The sequence below is a fragment of the Dama dama genome, chromosome 1, assembly GCF_033118175.1.
Source record: "Dama dama isolate Ldn47 chromosome 1, ASM3311817v1, whole genome shotgun sequence".
NCBI lineage: Eukaryota > Metazoa > Chordata > Mammalia > Artiodactyla > Cervidae > Dama > Dama dama.
This window is the reverse complement of record NC_083681.1, coordinates 51,165,504-51,186,790: the sequence shown is the minus strand read 5'-3', so window position 1 is coordinate 51,186,790 and position 21,287 is coordinate 51,165,504. Positions and strand designations below refer to the sequence as shown.

The window sequence follows — 21,287 nt, the reverse complement described above, 5'->3', positions numbered from 1 at the left end:
TGATTGGCTGTGGCACTTGCTGTATTTCAGCTTCTCCATCTGTAAAACGGGGAGTGTGAACTTCTACTTCACAGGGTTGTTCTGAAGTAAATAAGTAAAGGGAATGCTTTACATGTTGTTATGCACTGTTCAGTTCCAGAGTGTTCCATGGAACACCAGTGCTGCAGGATTTTAACAGGGGTTGGATGGAGAGGCTGCCAAACATAAAACTGCTGAGTAATAACCAGATTAGGGCTTCTCTGGTGGCTCAGTGGTCAAGAATCTACCTGCCAATGCAGTAGATGTGTTTGATCCCTGGGTCAGGAAGACCCCCTAGAGAAGGAGATGGTATCCCACTCTAATGTTCTTGCCTGGGAAATCCCATGAACAGAGGAGCCTGGTGGGCTACAATCCATGGGGTCACAAAAGACATAGCAACTAAACAACAGTGCCAAATTAAATAGATGGTTCTTACTCAGAGCTGTGCCTTTTGGAGGGGAAAAGTATATGCAGAAATCCCCAGACCTTTTTTTGTAGAGATAGTACACTTTTGGAAGCACAAGACTAGACAGTAAGGATGGTAACTGACAGTGGCTAAGAGATACTGCTCCAAGCCCCTTTACTCACAGTGTCTCATTTAATCCTTATGATATCCCATGAGAGAGCATGTTAATCATCTTTGCTTACAGGGAAAGAAACTTGGCACAGAGAGGTTAAGTAAGTTACCCAAGATTGCACAGTCAGTAAAGTGAGAACTGGAACCCAAACACAAGTGATCTGGCTCCAGAGCTTACTTACTTATTTATTTATTTATTTTTAATTTATTTTTTATTGAGGTAACTTTAGTTTATAAGGTTCATGTATAACATGGATGGAATATTTGCTTTTATTTTTTTTTAATTTTTATTTTTTTTACTTTTTTTTTTCCATTTATTTTTATTAGTTGGAGGCTAATTACTTCACAACATTGCAGTGGGTTTTGTCATACATTGACATGAATCAGCCATGGAGTTACATGTATTCCCCATCCCGATCCCCCCTCCCACCTCCCTCTCCTCCCGATTCCAGAGCTTACTTATTTAACAGCTACACTCTCCTTCCTCCATTAAATACTGTTGGCAGTGTTATTATTCCAAAACAAGGTAATAGTAGGGCCTTAATTATGTATTATGTATGCATTTGCTGATTCAACAAGTATTTGTCAAGCATATATTTATGGCCAGACACTGGGGGTACAACTGTGGGGAAGACAGTCACACTTCCTTTCCTGTTTGTGCTTTTGGCCTGGTGGGTAACATAGTCAGGTAATCAGATGATTGCAATGGAATGGGTAATATAAACTGTAATTGGGAGATGCCTGAAGTGCTAGGGAAGCTCTTGGGAGGAATAACTACCTCAAACTTAGCAAGAATCACTGGAAGAAGTGACTTTTTTTTTTTTTTTTATTAGTTGCAGGCTAATTACTTCACAACATTTCAGTGGGTTTTGTCATACATTGATATGAATCAGCCATAGATTTACACGTATTCCTCATCCCGATCCCCCCTCCCACCTCCCTCTCCACCCGATTCCTCTGGGTCTTCCCAGTGCACCAGGCCCGAGCACTTGTCTCATGCATCCCACCTGGGCTGGTGATCTGTTTCACCATAGATAGTATACATGCTGTTCTTTTGAAATATCCCACCCTCACATTCTCCCACAGAATTCAAAAGTCTGTTCTGTATTTCTGTGTCTCTTTTTCTGTTTTGCATATAGGGTTATCGTTACCATCTTTCTAAATTCCATATATATGTGTTAGTATGCTGTAATGTTCTTTATCTTTCTGGCTTACTTCACTCTGTATAAGGGGCTCCAGTTTCATCCATCTCATTAGGACTGATTCAAATGAATTCTTTTTAACGGCTGAGTAATATTCCATGGTGTATATGTACCACAGCTTCCTTATCCATTCATCTGCTGATGGGCATCTAGGTTGCAGGAAGTGACTTTTAATCAGAGGCCTAGAAGTGAATTGAAGTTAGTCAGCTGAAGGCATGAGAGAGAGGGAAATGTTCCAGGCAGTGGAATAGTATTTTCAAGAGCTCAGAGGCTCAAAAGAGCATTAGGAAGGGGATGGTGAGAGATGAGACCTCAGAGGGGAGCAGGGGCTCTCTTCATGGACATTCCCTATTAGCTGGGCTGTGACACTGCCGCTATGCTGATGTTTGTCCATTGTATCTAGCAGTTAATGTCCTGTGTGGCAATTCAGGACACCAGGTGCCCTACTGGCTCTTGAGGCACTGTATTCTGTGGCTTCCTCTTTCAGGTTTTTGTTGTACTGTTATTTTACCTCCCTGCCTGGTGAGCTCTGGACTATAATCTGCATACTTGATTCTGAAACATTCTTCCCAGCCTTCTAGTTTGCTTCTTCTAATCTGCAGTAGGCTGGAAACAAAATCCCTTACCATGATTTGATAAGACTGTTCTCAACTAAAAGTTTGAGTTAATCTCTGAGTTAGGTCCTGCATGAGAAACATGCAGATACCATTGCACATTGGACATACATATTAGCTAATCAGAGGCCTTCTTCCTGTTTACCTTGCTCCAAGAAAGGTCAGGTAACACTCCAGGGGTGGGGGTCATCAGTTGGGATAGCCTTTGACTGGTGCAGAAGAGCTGATGGACCACTGATTCACCAGACCATAAGGAAGTGTGATCTGTTCTCCAGTTACACACTCCAGCAACTTCACTTTGACCAAACATTTGAAATACTACCACCTAAGCCATCTTATCTGGGTGTTATTTACAAACCTCAGGCCGATCTCTGTTAGGGCAGGTTCCATAGAGAGTATGCTGGCACCTTCACTTGAGCAGGGAAAAAAGAGAGAGTGGAAGCCAAGGCTAGGACCAGAACATCTGGACTCTGATTCCTTCATTTGCAAAATGAGGGTGAAAGCATAATGTGATGGGGAAATAGCGTAAGGACTCAGATTAGACCTGGGCTCTAATCCTCATACAACCACTTATTAGCTGTATGACCTTTGTGCTTTAGCTTTCTCATCTATAAAACAAGAATTATAATGCCTGCTTCTCTGGTGGCTCAGTCAGTAAAGAATCTACCTGCAATGCGGGATGCCCAGGTTCGATCCCCGGGTTGGGAAGATCCCCTGGAGAAGAAAATGGCAACCCACTCCAGTATTCTTCTCTGGAGAATCCCACAGACAGAGGAGCCTGGCGGGCTACAGTCCATGGGGTCATAAGGAGTCAGACATGACTGAGCAGCTAAACAACAAGCACTATATAAAGTAGTTAGGGGAATTAAATAGATTGTGTGAAGTATGTCAGCCAAAGAGCAGAGAAGGCCAGTTGTTGTTCAGTTGTTCATTTGTGTCCCAACTCTTTGCGACCCCATGGACTGCAGCATGCCAGGTTTCTCTGTCCTTCACCATCTCCTGGAGCTTGCTCAAACTCCTGTCCATTGAATTGGTGGTGCCATCCAACCATCTCATCCTCTGTCATCCCCATCTCCTCCTGCCTTCAATTTTCCCCAGCATCAGCGTCTTTTCTAATGAGTCGGCTCTTTGCATCAGGTGGCCAAAGTATTGGAGCTTCAGCATCAGTCCTTCCAATGAATATTCAGGATTGATTTCCTTTAGGATTGACTGGTTTGATCTCTTTGCAGTCCAAAAGATTCTGAGGAGTCTTCTCTAACACCACGGTTCAAAAGCATCAGTTCTTCGGCATTCAGCCTTCTTTATGGTCCAACTCTCATATCCACACATGACTACTGGAAAAATCATAGCTTTAACTAGATGGACCTTTGTTGGTGAAGTAATGTCTCTGCTTTTTAATACACTGTTTAGGTTTGTCATCGATTTTCTTCCAAGGAGCAAGCATCTTTTAATTTCATGGCTGTGGTTACCATCTGCAGTGATTTTGGAACCCAAGAAAATAGTCTGTCAGTGTTTCCATTTTTTCCCATCTATTTGCCATGAAGTGACCTAGGTGAAATCTCTGTTAGGTTTAGGAAGAAGCATGACAGTCTTCTGGCTTTGAGTGACTTTTCAATAGGAAGTTCAGTTTTGTAGGAAGAGGAAATGCATAAACTCCATTCCAAGACATCTTGGAAAAGAATGGCTTAAAAATTGTCTGGTGCTTTTGACTACACAGGCAAGGTTCTCTCTTGACTGAATTATATGCCTTTATCCAGTAGGAGGTAGGAGGAGCCTGCCCTCTGCAGGCCCTGTGCCGTGGATTCAGGGAGGAGCAGGTACAAGTAGGTAGGACCCAAATTCCACCTCCAGTGAACTAAGCTCAGGAGGGAACATAAGGCAAGTACTCTGATAATTTCTACAGGAGGCAGAAAGAAACCCCATCACCTTCGCAGATAGGTATTGTTCTGTAGGGTCTTAGTTCCCAAGGAAAGGCCCCAGAGTTTAGATAGCCTCCCAAGTATTGTCCATACTGGGACTGTTGAGGACAACAAGCATAAGTCATGACCACCCCGATGAACAGGGACATGTGTGATCACTAACCCAGAGGGTCCTGTAAAGTGATGCAACTGATTTTAGGTTCTTTTGTATCAATTTAGAGAGAGAGAGTCACTAATAATAGCGCTTGAGTGAGCCTAGGGGTTTTGGTTCTTTGACACATGCAATGCTTGTTCCTTCTGCCTTCAAAAAATGCTCACAGTACATTTATTAAGGGAAAAAAAGCAGATTACAAAATTGCAATATAGTAAATTCCAAATTTGTAAGATATACATGTAGGATATATATGCAGGTATCTTCTACCTACCAATGTCCACATCGATATCAGTATAGATGTCAGAGGACATATACCAGAATATTAAATGCCATTTCTCAAGTTGCTGAGGTAATCATGCTTTTTCTCCTTTGTACTTTCCTGTAGTTTCAAATTCTTAATGGCTTTTATAAATTTAAAAATCCTTTACAAAATATTAAATATTAGATTGTAAACATCTTCAGAGCACAGAGGAGGTATGTTACTGTTATGCTAAGAACAGCCTCTGTCTGCCTCCTGACTTGTCCTCTGTCTTGCCATTGCCTGCTTTTCTTCACCCTTCAAGACTCTCATCTTTTGAGATCCTTTCTTCATGCCCAAATTGAGCTAAGCTCCCTTCTGGCTTTTTGTATCATCCTGTTATATAATAGCGTTTATCTCAGGCAATACTGTAAACATCAGTTTATTGTCTACCTCCTTTGTCAGGTTAGGTCAGGGACCATATCTGATTCATTTCTATGTCCCCCAACGAATCCTAGCACATAATAGATGTCAGTAAACCTTTGTGGAATTAACCGGGCTCTGTTTTACTTCCTCTTTCCCAGCACAGATGGCCAGGCACATAGTAGGTGCCATTATTTGTTTAGTAAGGAAGTAGATGAGTGAATGAGGGAATAAAAATGCCAAGAGGAAGAAAGTGAGATTGGTGGCTCTTGACATTTATTGCTGATTAAAGGGTTTGTGTTGCTGTCCTCCTAGTCCTGGTCACCCGAGAGGATGACTTCAACAACCGGCTGAACAACCGCGCCAGCTTCAAGGGTTGCACAGCCCTGCACTATGCTGTCCTCGCTGATGACTACCGGACTGTCAAGGAGCTGCTTGATGGAGGTGAGAGCATGGGTGAGTGGGGCGGAGGACTTGGTCGGCAGGAAGTGTGGACTTAGCTGCCTCTCTCCTCCAGAAATGCCGAGCTTCCCCAAAGCCTTGTTGCCCTCCCAGAGCTGGAAAGCCTCAAAGGTGCCTATACTCCGTGATAGTGGCCATGTGCATGCGGGATTTGCCCTCATGTGTCTGGAGTGTGTTCTTTGCCTGTGGTTGTGTGGTGTACCATGCCATCCTGCCTGAACTCAGTTCATGCTCTGAGTTTTGTTTGTTTCGTCCCCCAAAAGTATCCTCTCTTCTACCCTGTGTCCTCCAGAGCAGGACTGGTGGACTAAGCGGGGAGAGCCTTCAAATCTCTACTAACCCCAGACTCAAAAGACATCCACCTTGATCCCACCCCCACCCTAATCTAAATCAGGCCTCTTCCATTACTGTGGTTCATTGCACCCTATTCTTTTTCCATGGTTGCACTTGTTGCAATCTTGAATTTTTTGTGTGTGTTCAGTAACCTTCTCCCTAACTTGACTCTGAGCTCCCTGAGGGCAAGAACTATGGCTGATTCATTCTAGCACCTGACATAGTACCTGACACACAGTAAACACTCAATAAATCTTTGTCAAATGTTTGACTACCCTTCTTTTGGAGAGCACTGATGTATTGGAGTTATAATACATACCATCCCCATACTCAGGCTGGTCTGGTCCTGTCCAGATCTGGTACCTGCCAGAGGCCTCCCAGGCAGTCACTTGCCCTCATCTCACTCCAGCCTCTCCCTGGGAGAGCTAGGAAAGCATCCTGCCAGGATGCATGGTGCCCAGGCCCCTGAGTTGGTATGGCACTATGGCACTGACTTCCTGTTTATGCCCTCACTGCACTTCTTGAAGGTTTAGGGACCCTCTCTTGGGCCTGGACACCAAGGCATTCCTTGTCAGTGGTCATTCTTCATAGAACCTGGGAGCTGGAAGGATCCTCAGAAGTCCTCCAGTTTACCTGATTGCCCGCCCTCTCTCCCCCTGGCAGAAACCTCTCCAGCAGTCAGCTGGCTGGTCTTTCTTTGGATTCTCTCAGAGATTGAGGGAACCCTCCTTCTTCCCTGGGAGCCCATTCCATTTTAATTCTGCTGTGACTGGTTTAAGTAGATTCTTTTAAGTAGGTGTGATTTTCTTCTCTGTATCTTCTGCCAGCTGTCCTCTGTAGTCAATCACTGTTTCAAAACCCTGTCTTCAAAGAAAGTACTTTCAGCCCCAGAATCTTTGCCTCCCTAGCCCAGTGTCCCCATATCATCTTCTAGTGTTTGTGATTGGACTGGAAGGATTTCCCACTAACCCTCAAGTCCTACCACCTTCCATCCGCCACAGTCACACTGACTTAAGGCCCAGGCCTGGCCCACAGCCCCAGCCTACAAGGGACCTGCCCCAGCGCAGCCAGTGTGCGCCTTGGTCTGGGAATGAACACTGCAAGGGGCAGCACTGCTCACGGATATGGTGACAGCATCTAGGATGACTGGTGCTTTTGGAGCAAGAACTCACTGTTTACAGGAGGAGAGACTTAGAAAACATCCCCAAGCAACATGCTAACATCCCCAAGCAACATACTACTCACTTTGTCCTTTGGAAAGCTCTCCAACGAGAAACATTTGTAGCTAAGAATTAGAGCATTCACTATGGGGCTTCTCTCTGCTGTGCCTTAAATCAATCAATACCCCCAGCTATTGTCCAGTGGTTTACATTCCCCACTTCCCATCAGCCCCTAAATGGACAAGGAACTCATTCTACAAAGAGTCCCTCTCCCCAGCCTTGCAGATCGAACACCTTTAAAATGAAGACGCATGGGCCTTTTATGAAACACCCCACCCTTACCCCCCAGGCCAAGGCTGGCCATTTGAGCCGTTCCAGGGGCATGGTTCCTGCTTGTTGACTTGGAACAGATGCCCTTAGCCCCCACCTTTACACTTCACCCACCTGCTTTTTTACCCAGAATCCATTTACACCCCCTGCCCTAGCCTCCCAGCCTCAAGGGCCAAAACTATTAACCCACTGATTTCTCCCTTTCCGACCTGAACAAGTGGCTGTCCCTCAGGGCCTGCAGGCTTGCTAACTTCTGACCCCCCTCCCCCCTTGACCTCTCTTGGTCTGCTTGTGTGTGTGACCAGCCAACCGAGAGGCAGGATCCTGTTCCCTTGTCCTAGGGGCTCTTGCCAGTAACATTTCCAAAGTTTCTGACCTCAGCTGACCTCCAGAAGGTTTCAGGGAGGGCAGGCCCTGACTTCCTGCCCGTCCAGCTTTTTCAGCCTATATTTGCCAATGGCTTTGCTGCAGCACCTCAGAGACTTTCTCTGTGAGACCCAAAGCAGGCCTAGACAGGGGGCCAGCCTGTGTTCATGGGAGCCACACACAACTCTTGTCCTTAAAACTGCTTAGTCCACAAGGATTTAGGACCCCCAGGTCTTAGAGGGTTGGAGCTAGAGGGGGCAGCTGCACTTGCCCTCTGATCAGTGTTTCCACATGAGAGCTGGGGGAGGTCCAGGCTGCAGCAGCAGCCTGGTAATGTGGGAGGTTCTCTGACCCCTTAAGAGGCAGCATGGAGTAATAAAAAGGGCTTTAGAGTCAGGCCAGCCTGGGTTTGAATCCCAGCTCCCCCACCTACTAGCTCTGTTGGCTTGGACATATTACCTTATCTCTCTAAGCCTCAGTTTTCTTGTCTGTAAAATAACAGCTGGGAGAGGCTTCCCTGGTAGTCCAGTGGTTAAGAATTTGCCTTGCAATGCAGGGGACATGGGTTTGATCCCTGGATCAGGAAGATCCCATGTACTGTGGAGCAACTAAGCCCATGCACCACAACTGCTTAACCAGCACTCTAGAGCCCCTGAACTGCAACTACTGAAGCCCACATGCCTGGAGCCCATGCTCTATGAGAGAAGCCATTGCAGTGAGAAGCCGCCACGCTGCAACAAAGAGTAGCCCCCGCCCACCACAATTAGAGAAAGCCTGCATGCAGCAATGAAGACCCACCGCAGCCAAATAAATAAATAACATCTGGGAAGTATCACAGGGATTAGTGGGCATGAGGATTAATGATGACGTCTGTAAAGGTCCCAAGTACAGATAGGTTCTCCATGATTGTGTAAAGAAATCAAATGTTCACCCTGGCAGCTATAATCCCATTCCTTCCCCATGAAATCTTCACTCCTATCTAATGACTTCTTTTTTTTTTTTTTTTATGGAACGCACGAATTTGCGTGTCATCCTTGCGCAGGGGCCATGCTAATCTTCTCTGTATCATTCCAATTTTAGTATATGTGCTGCCGAAGCGAGCACTCTAATGACTTCTTAATTCTGTTTCTGCCTACAGCTTCTCCACCCTGCCCAAAACACCATCATGTTCCCTCTCTTCTCAGCTAGATCCTCTAAGGAAGCCTCTCCAGGTGGTCTGGTCTGCTCTGACAGTGCCGCCTCTGAACACTTCACTGTTGGGATGGGTGTTTAGCACAGAAAGGCCACTTCATCTTCAGGAGGCCCCATAACATAGTGAGAAGAACACAAAATTGGGGATCAGACAGACTTGGGTTTAAATCTCAGCTCTGTACTGTGACTCTGGGTAAGCCAGTTGTCATCTTTGACCTCAGGGCATCCTAAGGTGGATCTGGCAAACTGTCCTGAGAGAGGCGCAGACTGGTGGAGGAGACAGATATGGAAACAGGAAGTGACAGCAGGCGAGTGCCCCAGCAGGGTTCTGGACAAAGGGCTCTGGGGAGACCAAGGAGGAAATACCTGCTTCTGCCTGGTAAGCAGGGAGGTAGGGTCAATTACAGAAGGCTTTCCAGAGGATGGCTTGCTTCAGCCTTGTCAGGGAGGGCAGTGAGAGTTTGCCAGACAGATTTGTGTGCAAAAGTTCTGAGTCCAGTGCCAGCTTTCTACTCCCAGCCTCCACAGAAAAGTGGATCCACTGACTTCTGTGGTTTTCCTCTCGAAAAATGCTGCTTCTTCCTGGGTCGCTGTCTTAGGAGCAGAAAGGCTTGCTTCAGCACTTGACTGCTGCATACAGGAAAAAGGAAGGAAAGGCAGGACTGCTGAAAAGACGAGTAATTTGAGAAGGTGGGGAGCCTCCTTCCTCAAGCTGCTGGAGCTGACTCATCCCTGTGGTTCCAAGGCCGTTAAGGTGCTTTTACAGCTTTTTCCTCCCAGGAATGTGATCCCACTTTCATAGATCCATTTTCCTAAAATGTATCTCTTACCATGCAGCCTTTCTCATCCAGGGTTCCTCTGGAAAATTAAACTCTAATGCTCTCAGGCATCTGTTACACACAGGGTTATTAATTTCTCTCCCATCTGAAGTGGTACAAGTTATGTGCTATTCCTGAGAGAATTGAAAAAATCATTACTCAAATAATTTCCCAGTTGTGGTTCAGAGGAGAAAACCCAGATGAGGAAGGCTGTAAGGAAGGAGCATAAACTGTGGAGTCAGAATCTGAATACAACCCTGCCACTTAATAGCCATGTGACCGCTCTGTGACACATGAAGCTGTGACCGCTCTGAAGTTCTCTTTCCTCATCTAGAATGCGAGTGTGCCACCTACCCTCTAAGGTTTTGTCAGGATTGGGCATGTGTAGGTTCCACAGAGTAGGCACTCTACATATAATGTGTTACTAACTTCAGAACACCCAGCACTTACATATTTTTTTTTAAAGGGAATCCTACCCATCCTAATTTGTTAACCTGGTTTTACAGTTGTTCTAGTCTGACCCTCACTTAGCTTTTTTTCCTCACTGCTGCCCTAACGGCTCCAGTTACACTGTAATAATGTCTGTCCATGTTCCCACCTTAGTGCCTTTACCCGTGCAGATCTTTCTGCCTCTCATTTCCCTTCAAGACCTTGTTTCCCAGCTTAGCAGAATGCTTTCTACCAGCCAGTCCCCAGCTCTCATGCCACCTCCCTTCTAAGGTCTTCCCTGTTCCCTGGGATTTGGGTCCAGCCCCCCTCTATTGCACTAAGGTTGATTGAGGACAAAGACTGTGTGTTACTTTCTCTGCCTTCTTAGCCATAGTGCCCCACCTGTAGTTCAATACCTATTTGGATGCGCTGGAACTTCCAAAGCCACTGTAGATTGGATACCACTGGAGATGTAGTGTCTTTGATTCCTGGCCCACTTGCTTTAGTGTCATAATATATCTGACTTTTTAGAGCTTCACATGTGAAGCTGTCTTAGTCACAGTGCCCCTCCCCTGCCTTTTCAGCCACTAGTGTGCATCATCTCAGAAATGCTGGGCTTTCTGACACCTAATAATACCTTCGCCAGTGCTTCCCTTAGCCTCTTTCCTACTTACTTTCTTGGCTCTTCCTTGTCCTTCTGTCCAAGTATAGGACTCAGTTGTTAGTGTTAACCAGCCGTCCTTAAATTCCCCACCATCACTGACTGAGGCAAGGAACCTTTCCAGTACTGGTATCTTCCCTTTAACAGCCTGTTAGTTTGTTGTCGGGGCTAAAAACTTAAAGCTCTGTTTCTTGTTCCACTTCAGTGTCTGCCCATCTGGCTGTGCTGCCAGATGTGGAAGGGATTGGTTTTGCCTCAGGCTGTGCTCTCTGGAAATGTCATCCTCTGATTCTTGCCAGCAATACAGGGAAGGGGAATGAGCCCTGGGCTGAAGATCAGATGTTCTGGCTCTGCCACTAGCAAACCCTCTCTCCTTTAGGCAAGTCCTTTCTCCTCCATAGTAAAATAGAGAGATTAGGGTAGCTGATTCCAAGGACCCCTTCCAGCTCCCTGGATGAGTCTTCTCATTCATTTTTCAAACACTTAACTGAGTAATTCTCCTGTCATAGGCCTCACCCTCAGCATCTGGGAAGTAAAGATGGTCCGGACATGGTCTTTGCCCTTAAGGAGCTCATAGGTCAGTGAGGAAATCAGACATTTTAGCCAAAAATTGCTATCTGGTGTATTAATGGAGATGTATAGAAGGTGCTAGTGGAGCACAAAGAAAAGACCTGCTCTCTGAAAAGAGCAGGGAGAGCATGGTATAGGAGATGGCATTTACATGAAGTCTTAAAGGATAAGTGTGAGTTTACCAGGTGGATGAGGGAGAAAGGCAGAGGGACCAGCGTGTTCAGAGGTATGAAGTAGGAAGCAGCATACTTTATTCAGTACACTGCAGGTAGAGCTGAATTCAGAAGAGCTGAATTTATAGGGTGTGGATTGAAGAATGGAAAGCAAGAGCCAGTAATGAAGGCCTGTAACATAAGATCTGCTAAGGAAATAGAACTTTTCCTCCAATGGGAAGATTCAAAATAGACAAACCACCCAGTATAAGAAGTCAAGATGGCAGTTACCCTCAAGAGGGCAGATAGTGACTGGGGAAGGACACACAGGGACTTCAGAAGTGCTTAATGTTCTGCCTGTTTATCTAGATACTGGTTATATATCCTCCTTGGGGAAATTCTTTGACCTGTATCCTTATGCACTTTTTGTACATCTGTATACAAAGACGTATACATTACATGTATACGTATACTGTATACATTAGACCTGAAAGAAAGTTTAGAGAAAAATAGGGGAAGAATTTGATTAGGAGGAGCAGGGTTGAAGAAAGGACAATTATTTCATTTGAAGGCTATATTAGGGACTTCCTCCGTGATCCAGTGTGTAAGACTCCATGCTGCCAATGCAGGGGGCCCAGGTTCCATCTCTGGCCGGGGAACTGGAGCCCACATGTTGCAACTAAGTGTTCACATGCCATAGCTAAAGATCACCCATGCCGGTACCTGGCACAATCAAATAAATAGAGTTTTTTTTTTTTTAAGCTATTTTAATTGTCTAGGTGGGACCTAAAGCAAGGCAGTTGCAGTGGGAGAGGAGGACTGATCCCAAAAAGATTTAGGAGTAGCATCAGTTGGATCAGATGGTGAGAGAAGAGGAGCGGTCAAGATTGGTCCAGATTCTGGACCAGATGGCCAGTAGATGGTATGTGCCTGTGCTGAGGTAAGAAATACTGGAAGGAGATATGGGTGGAATTGAGGTACAGAGGAATGACTAGTTCTGCTTTGAACATTTTCCTCCTCCCTCCCTCCCACTTTCAGGTTCCACGGTCCAGTGTTCTAACTATTCACTTCCTTCCTTCCTTCTTTGTACTCAACTTGATGAAACACTAAACTCTACTTAAACCCAATTTCTTTTTACTTCATTTTGTATCTGAAGAGCTGAATATTGCTTCAGGAAAAAAAAAAAAATCATACAACCATGCTAACTGGACTCACTCTACATTTATGTTCATGAATTTCAGACACTCAATACTGCCAACCACCCCACTGTACTTCTTGTGTAAAATCACAGTCTTGTTCTGGACCGAGACAACTTTTATATACCTTCTTCCTCCTCAGACCTCCAGCAGTCTCCTTCCCTGACTCCCAAACTAATGATCTCACCTCACACTTCATAGAGAAAATGAATTGCAGTCGTAAGAGGACCACCTTATCATTCCACCGTCACTTCACCAGCCTGCCTGCCTCTATACTCCCGTACGCTGCCGTCCTTCCTCTGCAATAGGAGACATTCCTAATTTCAGCTCTGCTTTCGGCCCAGGCTCCCATTTCCACTTGCTTTCTCAATTACTTTTGCTCCTCCAGTGATCCCATCTTTCCTCCACTGTCTGTTTTCTCCTTTCTGCTGGCTCGTTCCCATCGCATGAAAACATGCCTTAATATCACCCATCTTAAACAACAAAATAAACTAAAAACTTCCTTGACCCCCATATCTACCTCCATCTGCTGCCTCATTTCTCTGCATCCCTTCATGGTTAAAAGTCCTCCAAAAAAAATTATTGCTAACCACTGAATTCACTTGCCTGGCTCCAGTTCCTTCCTCAGTCTCAGTGTCACCATGGCCAAAATATGCTTCTATTTATCCCCCCAAATTGGTATTTCCCAAGTCTTCCCCATCTCAGTAAATGATACGATTATCTATCTAGTTTTCAGGCCACAAATTTTAGAGTCATGCTTGAATTCTCTTTCTCATTTACACTACCTGTCAAGTTCTTCAGTCAGTCTTGTCACCTGTGCCTCTAAAGTACATCTGGAACCATCCCCTTTCTGCCATTCCCATTGCTGTAACTCTAGTCCCAGTGCAGGACGATCTAGTTCTCCTGGATAATCACCACAGTTTCCTAACTAGTCTCACAATTTCTACTTTTGTCTCCCTGAATCCATCTTCCACGTAACTGCCAGGAGAATCTTTTTAAAACGTAAACCCTTTCTTTCTGCTATTTAAAATCTTTTGTTGGCATACCAGTGAAACCAGAATAAAATTCAGATTTCTTACCAGAGCCTGCAAGGCTCTATGTAGTCTAGACCCTTCCTGCCTTCTGTGACCTCATCTCTAGTCACTTCCTCACCCACGGTGTTCACTCTTCTCCAGTGACAGAGGCCTTCTTTCATCCCTCAGCCACACTGAGCTCCTTCCCATCTCGGGGTCTCTGTACTAATCTCTCCCAGTGATGGGAACACTCTCCCCTTGGGAATTCAGGTCTCAACTCAAATTCCCTTCCTCAGAGACCTTCTTGGCCACCCTAGTAAAATAACTCCTCCAGTCACTTTGCATCATATTACCTTATTTTATATTCTTTGTGATACTTATCAGCCCCTGAATTGATCATGTTTGTTTGTATGTTTATCATCGGCCTCTCCCCCATACTAGGATGAAAGCCTTATAATCACAGAGACCTTGTCTCTTTATTTTACTGCCATATTCACGGTTCTTAGGGAAAAAACCTCATAGCTGGCATATGGTAGGTGAGTAATAAATATCTGTTGACCAGCTGGGGGACCTGTGGGACACTCTTGAAGAGATGTGTAGTGGGCAGTTGGACAAATGAGTCTGAAGCTCAGGAGAGAAAGGACTGTAGGTTGAATATGAAGATTTGAGTTGTCAGTCTCTTGAGGGTGGTGGAAGCTGACTTGTCCATGAAGAGTTGTAGAGCTAAAGAGGCCCAAGAACACAACTGAGAGAGCCTACATTTCAGGTGTGAGCACATAAGAATAGGAGCCAGGGCAAGAGATTCAAGGAAACGGGAGAAAGGAGAAGCAGAAGAGAGCTGGAGAGGGGTTGCAATGATGCTCAAACTATCTGAAAAACCTGTCTTCTGCAGGTTTTATTTTTTGAAAAAATTTTTGAAAAATTATATTTTAAAGGGCCTACAAAATACAGGCCCAAATTTTTCATCAGGTTCAACAGACAAAATTACTCCCAAGTAGGCATAAAAGTTTCTGGACACTTATTTATACTTACTGTGCTTATCTCATCGATGACTGGTAACAAAGTTTACAGACCAGCACCAGTGTGTGGGCTGCACTTCAAGCATCATTCCTCTAATGGTACTCCTGGGCAAGAGGGGAAGGCAGATGAGCTGAATATAGCCTCTGCCCTCAAGTTGCTTAAAGTCCAGTGAGGTAAGCAGTTTGGAATACACAGACACATTACATGGTAGAGAGATCAGAGTACTGCCGTTAGGATGCAGGAACTGGGGACCATGGTCTGCCCCAGCTCTGCTACCGTCTCATCCCAGGAGGACCTCCAGCAGATCACAGCCTCTCTGTGTAATCAGTTTTTTCATCTGTATGATGAAGAAATCATATCAGATTACTGGATGCTAAAGTTTTCTTCTGGTTGTTTTGGATACAGAGCTAAAAACCCTCCATGCCAGCAGTTTTCTGTGGAGGGATGGAGAGTGACTTCTAATGGGTGCCAGGTTTCTTTGGGGGATGATAAAAGTATTCTAAAATTAGATTATGGTTATCCAACTCTGTAAATATACTTTAAAAAAAAAAACCATTAAACTGTATACTTTAAATGGGTGAACTTTATGGTATGTAAAGCTATTTGAAAAAAAAAAAAAGTAATAAAATCCTCCATGCCACTCAAAACCAGAAAAGATTGGCTTGGATGGTGCCTGGTTGTAGCCTGGGACTAGTTGGTCCCATAGCTGATGTGGTGTATAGGAGGGGCCCCTCTGATATAAAAGTTTCTTTTTAAAGAATACTATTAAAAACTTACCTGAAAAACTTTCTCTTACCCATCCTGATACTTTTATTGATTTCCAGTTATTAATTTAACAAGTATAGCACACCCCATTCTTTTTTTTTTTTTTGGCTGAGGCACACGGCTTGCGGGATCTCAGTTCCCCAACCAGGGATTGAACCCACACCCTTGGCAGTGAAAAAGCATGGAATCCTAGCTAGCCACTGGACCACCAGGGAATTCCCAAACTACTCATTCTTAATGACGCTTAGTCTGGCAGAGTATAGACATTTAGGCAAATCATCACAAAATTATTAGCTAATTACCACTGAGAGAAGTAGTATTAAGGAAAAGTACTGTAGTAGGAGTGTAATGGAGGCCTAATCTAGTCTGAAGCAGATGAAGGAGGTCTTCCCTGAGCAAATGGCATATACATGGAAACCTGAAGTGTAGATGTCAACCGGTTACTTAACTTGAGGAAAGCCTGTGGAGAGTGACAGCCATTAGTCACCCAGAGAGACACAGCCATCCAGTCTGGGGCACAGTGGGGAACGGAGGGATTCTGTAGTGATGTCATTGCAGTTCACATAGTAGGTCAGGGATAAAGAGGGTCCTTAGTGACCCCAAGGCCTGTCCTCTGCCTTTGTCCTGGGCGGTGGAGAATGATGAGCTGTCTCTAGGGAAGGGTGTTTCTGTATCCCAGATCTGTGGACATACAGGAGTCACTGCTTTAGTTGAGTTAGAGATGAGAGTGCCTGGGCGCCAGAGCCCCAGCTCTCCAGAGCCACCTGCCACCAGGCACCCGCATTTCATCAAGGCTTTAATCGGCTCCAAGCAGTCCTCAGATGAGCCTGGCTGGTATCCGGCATGAGCTCATCACCAACAGTGGCAGCTGGAGGCCAAGGCTCCCTTGGGTGAGGGAGAGGTCAGCATTTGTTGGGCCAGGTCTGTTCTGTGTTCTCCTCTACCTGCACTGGGCCTGGAAACATCGGAGTAGGATTCCAGTTTCCCATGGCAGGGTTGGCTGCCCTTTGCCAGCCCACCTGTGCCCATCCAGTGAGGGTGCTCTTGGGTCGAATGCAGAAAGGGCGGCACAGGGTTTTAAGAAGGAGAACCTTAGTCCCTAGAGGTCAGCACCTGCAAAATAGCAGCGGAGGTCCATCCCAGGGTCAGATGGGTCAGAACCAAGGTTCCCTTCCCAAAAAGAGTTCACAGCTAGCTTTCACATACTCTGCTGCTTTACACAGAGGCCTAGCAGCGTCCCACAGAGAACACAGCAGAAATGCTCTCTGTAGACTGATCCCACAGTCTTCTGCCTGAACATCATTTTGGAAATGAAGAATTCTTTTAAGTGCGGCAAAAGAAAGGAGCTTGCCACTTCAGGAATCCTTCAGAAACTCCCTTAGTAATGAACCCTATGCAGCACTAATGTGACCTACACTAACTTGGCCTTGCAGTGGAACCTTGAGGAAGTCCCTTCCTCTTCACTGGGCTTCGTTTTCGCCACCTATAAAGTTAGTTGGATTTTAGTTTCAAATCTCCTTTTAATTTTCATATTTTGCAATTCTGAATGAATAATTGCCCTGATTTAATTGCGAATCTAAGTATTCACATTTATTCAGCAGCTATTAATTAATTTCCTGCAGCTGACCACCAGCATCCCTTAGAAGAGGTTCCTAGAAAGGTTACTCTGCTCTTAAAGCAGCCTGTATAATTTCTTTATCACACTGACCACAGCAAATAGCTATTCAGTTATCTGATTAATAGATCTTGCCTTCATTACACAGGTTAGGGTCTGGATCTGCAGGACTTATATCCCCAGCACCTTGCACTATCCTTAGCACATGATAGATGCTCAGTGAATGTTTGCTGACTGAGTTTATTTATAAATGGGCACCAGGCATTGCAGGAGTAGAAAGAAAGATAGAGGCCCTTCCTTCAGACTGTACCCTGTAGAGCGCTGGTTCAGTGAAAAGGCCCAAACACACAGCACACTGAAAACACCATGACAGTAAGTAATAGAACTCTAAATTAAACAAAGGCCAGGAAACAAAAAAAACCCAGTGAATATAATAAATTAGGTGAGGAGGCGGAAGATCAGTGTTGGCATTGTAGAAGGCTTCATGGAGGAGAGGGCCTGGAGACAGATCCTGAAGGATAGGCAGAATAGATCAGCAAAAGGAGGAGGGAAGCTTTTCAGGTGTGGGAGGAGCAGAAATGGGCCTTGCATGTTTGAGACCTTTAGGAAACTGGCCACCTGTCAGATGGTGGGTAGGGGAAGGCCGGAGCATGGAGGGCCTTGGGGTGAGCCTGAGGAGTTGTGCTCAACTCTGAAGCCAGTAGAGAGTCCCTGAAATGATTGTCTGTCATTAGCTTGTTTAGTGCTGCAGTGATTTTTACTTTAAAAAATGTCGGGGGAAAAAAATCAACATTTCAAGCAGTACCAGGGGATGTGTAGTGAAAAGGAAGTCTCCTTTCCACACCCCTAGTCCCCCTCAGAAGCAGCCACTGTAGCTTTCCTTAGGCAGCCTCCCTATTGCTGCTGCAAACAGATGATCACAAACTTAGCAGCTTAAAGCAACCCAAATTTAGTAACTTAGGGTTCTGGGGATAAGTCTAAAATGGTCTCATTGGACGAAAATCAAAGTGTCATCAGAGTTGTGTTCCTTTTTGGAGACTCAGGGAGAATCTGTTTTGTTGCCATTTGCAGCTTCTTGAGGCTGCCTTGTCTCAGACATTCTTTATCTTGGCCCCTTCCATCCCCAAGCCAGCACAGTCCCTCAAGTCTTTCCCACGTTCCACCACTCTGACACTGACTCTTCTGCGGTTTTCTTTTACTTGTAAGGACTCTTATGATTACGTTGAGCCCACCTAGATAATACAGGGTAATCTTTCCATCTCAAAGCCAGCTGATGAGAAACCTTAATTCCCTTTTGCTGAGTAACTTATATATTCTCAGGTTCCAGGGATTCGAACGTGGACATCATTGGAGGTCATTATTCTGCCTGCTGCACTGTCAGAGATATTTTATAAATGTTTTTTCCTCCTGTTTTTGAATAGTTAATTTGCACACAGTACGAAATTCAAAAGGGTGAGCGACTCCAGTGCTTACTCCACAATTGACCAGCACCTGGCATTCTGTGATCAACAGGAATCCCTTCTCTCTCATTTATTTATTTACTGTTATATGTGCTTATAGATACTACTGCTTTAAGGTTGTATAATTTATTACTCTCCTTAGTGGTTATATTGGTGCTAAAATTATCTCAGATTTGGCCAGAGTGCCATACCTGCATTGTTTTTCTTTTTTAATTTCCATATTTTCTTGCATAACTAGATGTTTCATCTTACCTTATATCCACCTTGCCATTGCCCTGGAATCAGCCATTTCTCTGAGAGTCCTAAGACTTTTTTAGTGGACAGTTGTATTGTAGACCAAAACATGAGTACTAGGTGTGCTTATTACACACACGCATATGCATGTACACACTATTATGTATATGCATATTATATGCATATGCTCGTACCTATTTTAGAAGTTCTGAGAACACCAATACCTCCCATTCCAGTCCATCATTATGGGGTTCTTTCTTGTCCTTACATATTTCATATTTCTGTGTCCCTTCCTCTGTGGTGAGAATTCTGACCCCACACAGCACTGATATACAACTCATTTGTTTAATCCTATAATACATCCAAAAAGTCTTCAGACCTTCTTCAGCCAAACCACTATAGAAAACAAACTACTAAAAGAGTTCGGGTCAGAATATGTTTATAGCTGGCCCAGCTACTCCATCCAGGGCTAAGGGTGTATAGTCAAATACTAGTTCCTTGGTTACTTAGGTGGGTGTTTTTCCTTTCAGGGTGTTTATGTTGTTAATTTGAAATGCAGTTGGGTTAATTTTTTCAACTCACTTTCAGTTTTAGGGTTTTTCATCTCTACCTTTCCTTGTTTTAGTTTTGTTGTTTGAATATATAGACCATTAACCTTTTTCTAAAAATAGTACAAAAAGGTATAGTCAGAGAAGTAAAACTCTCTCCTGTGTGTTGCTTTCAACCTTTTCCTGCTCTCCTCAGTGAGCCCTGACCCCTTGTATAATAGATAACCAATTTTGATTGTTTTCTGGTTTATCCTTCCCGTGTTTTGTTGTCTAAGCCAATATATATATGTTTTCTTATTTCTCCTTTTTCCTACATAAAAGATAATGTATTATACATGCTCTTTGCAGTTGACTGTTTTCACTTAACCATATTTTTTCCAGTAGTCATGTATGGATGTGAGAGTTGGACTATAAAGAAAGCGGAGCACAGAAGAATTGATGCTTTTGAACTTTGGTGTTGGAAAATACTCTTGAGAGAGTCTGTTGGACTGCAAGGAGATCCAACCAGTCCATCCTAAAGGAGATTAGTCCTGGGTGTTCATTAGAGGGACTGATGTTGAAGCTGAAACTCCAATACTTTGGCCACCTGATGCGGAGAGCTGACTCATTTGAAAAGACCCTGATGCTGGGAAAGATTGAGGGCAGGAGGAGAAGGGGACGACAGAAGATGAGATGGTTGGATGGCATCACCGACACAATGAACATGGGTTTGGGTGGACTCCAGGAGATGGTGATGGACAGGGAGGCCTGGCGTGCTGTGGTTCACGGGGTCGTAAAGAGTCAGACACGACTGAGCAACTGAACTGAACTTAACCATATTTTCTAGAAGTCACTCGGTAATCATTTCACAGAGATCTTCCTTATTTTTTGTAGTTACATAGTAATCCATTGTGTGTATGAGCTATATATCCTGTGCTTGGTAGTTGCAAATGATGCTATGTGAATAGCATCTTACATGTACATTTTGGAATAATGGGAGGTGCATCTCTGCAGTAAAGTTCTACAAGTGCTATTGCTAGGTCAAAGGGTAAATGTATGCCCTTGGTTAGGTATTGCAAATTTTTCCTCCATAAAAGTTGTGCCTTTTGCATTTCTACTTATATTGTGTGAAAGTGGCTGTGTTCTCACAGCCTTGCCAACATTGTATATTGCAAACCTTGTGAATTTTTACCAGTCTAATAGGTGAAATAGAGTACTTTGGTATAGTTTTAGTTTGATTCTCTTACTGTGAGTGAAATGGGCATCATTTCAAATGTTTAAGAGTCATTTTTCTCCTTTTGTCAATTGTCTATTCATGTCTTTTGCCTATTTTTTTCTAGGACTTTCGGTTTTTGTTTTTCTCTTGATTTTTAAAAGTTCTTTGCATGTTAAGGATATTAGCTATTTTTCTGTGATATATGTTGCAAATATTTTCTTCAATTTTGTATTGATACAGTTTTAATGCTTCCCATATAATCCTAAATGTACAGCCAGGATTGAGAACCACTGGGATAGTTTGTAAAGATTGGAGCTATTTTTTTTCTAATAGAGAATGGATGCAGAGAGAAAGGGACAAGGGCTGAGTACTCAACCTTGAGTGTCACCCATGACTTGGGACAGAAGAGTGAATAGGAACCTGCAAAGGAGACAAAGGCTTATCATAACTGTTGTAGTTATTCAGTCAGAAAAATATTTATTCAACTCCTACTGAGTGCCAAGTGCTGTTCTGATCATGGGCTATCATAACAAATCCTAATTTTTAATTTGTGCTTCTCTCATCACTTTATAAAAAGTTGAAAGTTTCCTTTACCCATGTTCATCCATCTGGTTTGCCATAAAG

General features: G+C 44.2%; 1 protein-coding gene and 1 non-coding gene across 2 annotated transcripts in view; one reads left to right on the top strand and one right to left on the bottom strand.

The window, feature by feature from the left end:
• Positions 1–21,287, top strand: part of CLPB (ClpB family mitochondrial disaggregase) — a 154,060-nt gene that overhangs the window by 69,566 nt on the left and 63,207 nt on the right. Inside the window, exon 5 of the mRNA XM_061149504.1 lies at positions 5,461–5,589. Within this exon, the coding sequence (XP_061005487.1) occupies positions 5,461–5,589 (129 nt within the window). The remainder of the gene's footprint in view (positions 1–5,460; positions 5,590–21,287) is intronic.
• On the bottom strand, positions 8,794–8,900 carry LOC133064743 (U6 spliceosomal RNA). Its single transcript, XR_009694704.1, has one exon. It is a non-coding gene; the product is annotated as a U6 spliceosomal RNA (small nuclear RNA).